The sequence below is a fragment of the Citrus clementina genome, unplaced genomic scaffold (assembly GCF_000493195.1).
Source record: "Citrus clementina cultivar Clemenules unplaced genomic scaffold, Citrus_clementina_v1.0 scaffold_5, whole genome shotgun sequence".
Classification (NCBI taxonomy): domain Eukaryota; kingdom Viridiplantae; phylum Streptophyta; class Magnoliopsida; order Sapindales; family Rutaceae; genus Citrus; species Citrus x clementina.
In genome coordinates, this window is record NW_006262201.1 from 7,222,387 (window position 1) to 7,230,986 (window position 8,600).

The 8,600-nt window shown below is 32.2% G+C and overlaps 1 protein-coding gene and 1 pseudogene across 1 annotated transcript in view; both read right to left on the reverse strand.

The window, feature by feature from the left end:
• Positions 1-3,041: 3,041 nt before the first annotated feature.
• Positions 3,042-3,408, reverse strand: LOC18041384 (annotated as a pseudogene).
• Positions 3,409-3,665: 257 nt separating this feature from the next.
• The window catches only part of LOC18041395 (TMV resistance protein N), a 13,209-nt gene continuing 8,274 nt past the window's right edge, over positions 3,666-8,600 (reverse strand). The window contains exon 6 of the mRNA XM_024183422.1: positions 3,666-3,838. Within this exon, the coding sequence (XP_024039190.1) occupies positions 3,666-3,838 (173 nt within the window). The remainder of the gene's footprint in view (positions 3,839-8,600) is intronic.

Consider the following 8,600-nt stretch of genomic DNA (forward strand, 5'->3'; position numbering starts at 1 on the left):
CAAAAGTGTCGATCATAATTTTCCTCAATAATTAAAAGTACAATAATTATACAATCACAAACAGTGATATAAACCATTTTGTACAAACTGAGTTGGGAACTAGGGTCAAAGTAAGAGTTCTTTTTTGGGTGGGTAAGTTTTTTTTTTTTTTCAATTGGTACTATATAATATTATATGAAGTTCCTAGATATTTAAATAGACTATGAATTGGTTACGTTTTTTCTATCAATTTCTTTGTTGTTGTACTTATATGAATAAAAAATAAATGAAATGCATATTTTATTTTCTAACGTGTAGCTAATTTATTTTCAATCGATTTTAATTACTATTTGACTTTGGTTATATTTTTTGTTTTTATAATCATAGAATTATTGGATTTTGGATTTTAAGATTTAAATTATTTAATTTAAATAGGTCTGAGTACAGATTATTAAATTAAAAATAAAAAAATTGAAGGCGGGAAACAAAAGCACCTTAGTGGGTATGATGATTTATTGGATTTTGATTGAATTTATTTGACCCATTTTTTAATTAATTATGCATGGAATGACAGACTTATAAAATTACTATAGTGGTAAACTTGTAAATATAATCATGGCAATCATGTACATATTGGCATTTCTGTAATAAAAAATTAAAAAATTTTCCCAAATCTTGGACGGCCGGCCAACACATAACCTTAATTTGCCCCTACGTATTTGACATTAGTGGATGAGTTGAATTAAAGCAGCACGGGTCCCATTTAATTACTTGCAAATTTAGTTGGCTTGAATTTTTCACTGGTGATGAAGCAAATTATTGGGTAAATTTGGTTGGCTTGATTTTTTTATTCTCAACTGGGCAAATTTTGTTCGCATGATTTCTTGATTGCTGATTATTTTTTTATCTAGGCAAATTTCGTTTGTTTTAACTGGGCAAATTGGCGATTTGTTGAGTTTTGATTATTGTCATAAATTCATAATCAGAACAAAGTTCCTACGGCTGCTGTGGATTTGGGGGGATGAGAGAGAGTAACCCACGGTTGCTGTGGATTTGAGGGGTGAAAGAGCAACCGATGGCCGCTGGATTTGGAGGGGAGATTGAGAGAAAATAACCCACGGCTGCTCGATCCGGAGGGGAGGTAAAAGGGAGTCGACGGGGAGATTTTGTGTCATTGAGGGAGAGAACGAGAGAGCGCGTGTGTATTGCAGGTGTCAAAATTATCAATTCACAGTGATTATTTATATTTATTTCAAAACGCACCGTTCGGTGCTATGTGTGGTGCAAAGCGTGGTGTGAATCTCATTTTCCTTTTTTTTCCATCTTATTTATTCATGCCACGTAAGCAGTAAACTCAGTTTATATAAAGGTGAAAAGCACTGGCTTTATTATTATTCTTCAAAAAAATATTTATGAAAGTATGAAATAGTACATAAATAAAAGAAATGCAAAAATTGAATTACAACACAACGTTACTTAAATTTAAATTATGAAAGCACTACAAGGTTCTGTTTGTTCGATGGTATGTTTGTACTTCAACTTTGAAAGTACAATACCTTTAAATGTTAATATTTTTATTCCGAGATAGTTATAAATTAAAAGCTGCAGCATCCACTTGAATCCCAAATATATCCCTAATTACGTTTGAGTTGGATGAGTAAGTCCATCATGCATGCAGTGTTTTGGTTTATGCTCAATGCTGGAGATATTCTCTTCAATCTTGGTGGCAACATGGTCGAAGATTTGGTCTACACACTCATCTCCAAGTGCACTTTGAAAGTCCCTCAAAGACGGCTCTCTTTGAAAAGGTAAAATCTCTAGCAGTGCAGAATATTTGCTGATTGGGATTAGTCACTTTCTCCATTCCTCCACAGGTAAAATTTTCATATTTATAGATAATTGCTTCAAATTCTTTGGAAGTCGAGTTGTGCATAGGCATATCAAAGGAGTTCACTTTTTCTTCGTTAAGTATTCGATGAAATAACAAAAAGCAATTGAAGTGTCTTAATACTCATTAGATGGAAAAATATTAACAACATTCATGATTCATACTAATAAGTGCCTTAACACAAATTGGTATTCCCAGAAATAACAAAAAGCAATTGAAGTGCCTAAATACTAATAAGTGGACTGACAATTTAAGCTTAGGGTAATCCTCAATTCTTAGTTAACATTTAAGTATGAGTTAAACTCATGTACTACCTTACAGAAAGAACCCAAATCAGCTAATAATAATGGATTCGAACTATGGCACATGCTTTAATTAAACCGTACGGTCCTCCTGACGTAAACCAACTAGGTTTCCATCTTGAACTGATAATATAAACTTGTAATGCCCAAATTTCCATTATTTATTTTGTTTATTGGAATTTATAAATGGCATTGTTGCCCTTACTAATGAGGATTATTCATGGGGTAATTTTGGAAAAGACTTACTTTTTCAAATTTAATAGGGTTTCTTAAGACTCCCTATAAATTCATATTTTCCCCCTTCTATAACCCTAAGGCTATGACATTTTCTTCTTTTCTCTACCGCTCATTACGCTCTTAATTATACCCTAGAATTCAAACATTTTGTTTAGGAGAGAATCACACTACTAGAAAAATGGTCTTTACTGACTTTAGAATAGTGTCAGAAATTACTTTCACTGACACTTTTTAATTGTGTCAGTAATCTAGGAGTTAGAAAAATAGTGACACTTGTAAGTGGTGTCAGTGATTACTATTACTACAGTATCACCGATATTATGACACCATAGTATTAGTAGTTATTGATATTTTATTAGTGTTTATAATTATTGTTACCGTGGTATCACTAGTTAATTTATTTTAAAAAAATAAAAAAATTGAATTGGATCATTGCCTATTGATTTATTGGTAAAATTAAAAGGCACCACAAAATAACAAAAAGAAATTGATTTATATCACAAAATCTTTCATTTCACATTTAAATATTATTAGTATATATTACAAATTCCAAAACTTCAATAACAAAAATATGAGATATCCTACTCTCATAACTAAATAATCCAAATTCAATACATAACAATTTCTCATATTAATCAATACATTAATAGAATCAAATTGAAGCTGTAAGAACTAAAAACCAGAAAGGGGAACACAAGACAGAAATTCTATGCTGCATTCTCCTTCTTGAGTTTTGCAAGCTCCTGTCGAATAAGTCCACCCTTCTTGATCTTTGCCAACATGAGCTTGAACCTATCAAAATCATTCAGTGCCGCTCTCCTTTTCTGGACAATCAGCTTCTTGCCCCAGGAGCTGTTTTCCTATTTGTTCTTCACATCAGCCTTCTCCATGGCTTCAATCAAAGACTTCTTCCTGGGAACTCGATTGATGTCAATCTTAATATCCGTGAGAGAAAGCCTCTTGAAGTTCATTTGGCTCCTCACCATATCAAGGGCATCAACAAGAGCCTATAAAGCATCACAAAAATAATAACAATTGTATACAACTAAAAAATAAACGAAACAGTTCAAAATTCAAAGAAATCCAAGCTAAAATCACTCTGTTTACAAAAGCACATCAACTTTCTAATTTGCTATTTTGTACAGAAAAAAAAAAGAAGTGGTACCCAATTATCATCAACTAAACCAAAATAATAAAGCATAAGCGTAAAGTGAATAAAGGTACCCTGCTGCTGATGCTGCATCTGGAACATCTGATGATTAATGGAAAGCTGCTGAGCCATGAGGATAAGGTTGGGCCTCTCCATTGACCTCTGCAGCAGCGAGCTTCAGTCTCTGTACTTCTGCAGCCAATGCCTCGTTTAAAGCTGCCAAATCAAGCACAAAGTATGATGCATAACTAACAGAAAACCCCTTTTTATGACAGCGTGATCCTAAAATAGTTTATCAATCCATAAGTAAAAACTAAGAAAATCCATTAACTTGCATTGGAAGATGGAGATAAATCTAACACGGGTCAAGATGCCCTTAATTGCATAAATAGAGGACAAGTAACAAACCGAACCAGTGCAATGATCAACACTGGTCACACTGGTCTCACTGCCCCCAATCAAAAGCACAAGGACAAAGTATCAATCCTGAGGTGTTAATCATATCTAATATGCCCAACCAACTCATTCAAGAGAGCTAAGGAGTAGTGAACCGTACTGGAGAAGAGTTCTCATAAGAAAACAAAGAAAGTGCTGCTAGGTAAGAACCATTAACATCATCGAACCATTCCCACAAATAGTCTCTCTTCAATCTTTCTAGTCTTTTAGCTACCCCACAAAGAATTTTGAATAACAGAAACAGATCTTCAAGCATATAAACATGCAAAAATAATAGTTAACAAGCAGCACACATATGCAATTGATAACTCAAAGGAAATAATTTCTAAATAACTATTTTTGAAAAATGTAAACTTATGTTGCTCTAAAAGGTTACATGTTTTGTACCATTTCTTGAACTGTTGAAGGTACACGATGCAATTGCCCTGTATTGTAATAAGAAAGGAAGCAAGTAAAGGACAAGGATGAGTTATATGGCTGATAACTTTACACACACATTGCTACTAAATCTTAAGAGTCACAAATCTCCAAGCATGGAACTACATTGTGATAATACTATAGAGAGAGGCCTAATTCATACCTAAATACTCAATAAATAAATAAAGAAATGAATTCCATCCCCTGCAGATGCTAGGGAAATATGTGTAAGTCTACCAATGACAACCGTTGCCAGTTGAAAGCTAACGAGATCCAACCAATCAAAGCATAGGTTCTCCATTAGAGATAAAATTTATGTTAGTTAGTCACGCCCATGGGTAGCACAGTGGGACATGTAGTTCAATGTTGCCTTCTTACCCAACTGATAGACACAAAACACAAGAAAAATAACCACACACAATAGCCAAACAACACAACAATGGTTCTCAGTTTCCATAGAAATCCATTAGATAAAAATTAAAATGAACAATTTTCCCAAACAATACTAAAAGTTATAGGTGAATGAAGTAAAATGGAAAAAAATGACTGCAGCTAGAACAACAACACCAGGTAGTATGACTGCAGCTAGTGGTGCCATATCAAAGCCACTGCTCCGCTTGCTGCAGATAAAATAAAAAAGGTAAAAGAAATAATGAACAAAGACATAAACGCCATACTTATCCTAATTTTATCTGTTTACAGAATGAAGATAACATATCTCAAAAGTTGAACATGTAAAGCCTTTCCCCATATAATAATTAACAAGGAACTTTCACAGTTTCCCCACCTCAATGACCACATTTAAATTTGGGATATTATCATTTTACTACTAAAGTTTTACTGACATATCATGTCAGTACCAAGGTTTGCCGAAAAGTGCATTTTACTACCAAAGTTTTGCGCCATTATCAATTTACTACCGTTCCGTTAACAACGTTAAAAGTTTGCTGATGTCATAAGGGTATCAAAGACATTTCCAACTGTAAGAGTAAAATTGTTTGTTAATTTGATAGATAAATTATCATTTTACTACCAAGTTTTTAGGGGAATTATCATTTTACTACCAAATTTTTAGGAGAATTATCATTTTACTACCAAACTCTTAAGGGTAAAATTGACTTTTAACTCAATTTCCGTTAAACATTAACTTTTTCTTAACGGAATGGTAGTGAATTGATAGCGGCGCAAAACTTTGGTAGTAAAATGCACTTTTCGGCAAACCTTGGTACTGACATGATATGTCAGTAAAACTTTGGTAGTAAAATGATAATTTCCCTTTAAATTAATTTGTTCTATACCTTTTGGAAAGAGCACGGGAAGGAGAGAGTGATTTTGGTCGATTCCTCAATCTGTCACTGGAATGGGAACACGATCTATGTCTATGCCTTCTTTCTTTGTCTCTATTATACTCACGATACCTACAAAAAAAAAGTGATTAATTTCAATTATTGAGCATCAAAGATGCATTTCACACTTGTAAATAAAGTTTAGGGTTTTTGTTTTCTAATTTATTTGGTTCTTTCATCAATCATTTAATCAATTTTCTATAGATCTGATCTAAAAATATAAAAATCAAGAAATTAATCACTCTTTTTTTTTATAAAAAAATTAAATTACAACCTAATTCCCTCATTTTCTAAAATTCACGAAATAAAGAGATAACACATGTCAAAATTTTCAAATCTAATATGAAAATAGCCATCTATCGCACATACCTCGCTTCTTATCTTTTATCTTTATTATGAATGAAAAGAACAGCGGCTAATAGTCGCCTGGACAATGATGACGAGCAACGATGAGAGCCGAAGCGAAATGACAGCAACAAATGAGAGGCGATACCGCCATGACGAATGAGAGACAACAATCATGAAGACTGGATGACGATCGCGAGGGGAGGCAAAGCGACGACCGCGAAGACTAGATGACGGCAGTTTGGGCAAGGCAGTGAGATAGGAGATCGTGTTTTGAGAGTTAGAAAATTAGGGTTCTTTCATTTCTACTCACAAGTTCTTTTTCTAATTGGTTTTTTGTGTTTATATAAATGTTTTTTTGGCTAATACCTTAAAAAACAGTTACAATGGTTTTTTTCTTAAATTTAAAAGCTTGACTGTTGGAAGTCTTGGGTTCGAGTTGTATGTGGAACAAGATTAGAATTATTATATTTTTTCAACTAATACTTTGGTGTCAGAGATCTCTGATGTCTAACTTACAAACACCATCGTATCAGTAATTTGTGATACTTAAATGTTAAACACGGAAAATGGTCCACTTGTATGTAAATACTGATACTTTTTAAAAAAGTGTCACGAGTTAAGTATCAGTAAAGACAATTTTTCTAGTAGTGTCATAACAGTTCGTAAGTTTATTCTCCCTACTCTCTACAATTTCTCCTATCACTCTATTTAGGGTTTTAGTTGGCATGATTTTATATAGTTACATATCATAATGTATGATTTAGAATCTATTTAGGTTATGTTTAGGACCCTGATTTATTGTGAGTCTTGTTAATCAATCCCTGATGCATTAAGCTCACTGGACAATACTGAACAGCATGAGTATCTCGAATTTAAAAATATATTTTCTGAATGATTTTTCTTAAGAACTTTATCTTTCTGGAAACTAGACATGTAGGGATTCTTTAATAAATTTTGTTTCATGAAATTTGACTTCGTTTTCAATTTTATATGTGTTTTCGAAACAGACACTACTGTACTGTAAAACTGGGACTTCAGCAGAACGACAGAATTCACAAAATTATTTACAGTACCAAACGAATTCGAAAAATTCTGATACTTTAAACAGAGATTGAAACACGTGTCTAGTATTTACAGTTTTAATTTCATAATTTTAGGATCAGTATCTGATTTTATAAAAATCTCGGCAGCCATTCTGTTCAGTTAAGGTCCTGTGAAACCGTTCTGAATTTGTCAAGAAACAAATAGTTTCAAAAATGTTTTTGACATCAGATCTTCTTGAAAATTTTACCCGAGGTACCCATGAATGTCCAAAATAGTTCTGTAGAATATCATGTTATTCTTATTTTTATATTAGGAGTTAAAATTCTAAGAATCAGACTAATACGGGTATAAATTTGAAAATCAGATTCTTAGAATAAGATACTGATAGTTATATCTTATATTTGTTTAAGGTGTTTGAGGTGTTTGAGGCTCTTAGAGGCTTAGAGGTGTGTTAGTTCAAATACTTTTACCGAGGTAAGTATCTTCATTCCTAATGTACTAGATATATATAATTATTTTAATACTATTATAAGCATATGTGTTTTTATACTTCTTAAAGGATAAATTAGTTTTCATAAAAAAAATCAGTTTATGTAAATATTTTCAAATTTAAATTCTTTTAACAAAATATTTTATAAATGCTTTTAAAATGTAAAATGCTTTGTTACATGATTACCTTTTATGATTTTGTTTGTAAAATATTTTGCAAGCCTAAATTATTATTATGGACATTTATGAAATTGATACAAATATCTTATGCCCATGTATGATTTAAATTATATATGATTTTATGGGGGCCACTTCTTGAGACTATAAAGGGCCACCTCTTGAGGGATAGAGCGCCACAAAGTGCCACATATAAGTCATTATATATGAAAAACTAATTTGAATGTTTTGGCTCATTGTCCGTAGTTATTCTGATTCTGATTCTGATCATATTATATAATATATATGTTCTGGACCAGTATTGGGTTTCTATTCTGAGTGTTTACATGATATTATGATTCTGATTCTGTTTTTGGCTGGGTCACTGAGACTATAGGTGACACTATGTGACATGAGCTAACTTCTTGTTTCTTGTGAATGTGTTATATGATTTGCTTTCGAAAGTATCTATGCTTTTGATATTTTGAATTAAAATAAATTTATGTTATTTTATCATGATATGTCATTTTATGAAATTTATGAATTATGATATATGTTTTACTAAAAAAGAATGTTTGCAATATTTTCAGTAACGATTAACCTCGTGTGTTGGGAATGGTTTTACTTACTGAGTTGATGCTCACCCCTCGTCATTACTTTTTACAAATTAAGTTTCTTGTTGAGAGGTGTGGTTATCATTGGAGTTAAATATTTCGTTCCTTTTTGCTAATTGAATAAGAGAAGGATAGACTCATGTTTCTTTTTAGTTTATTTATTATATGAACTTG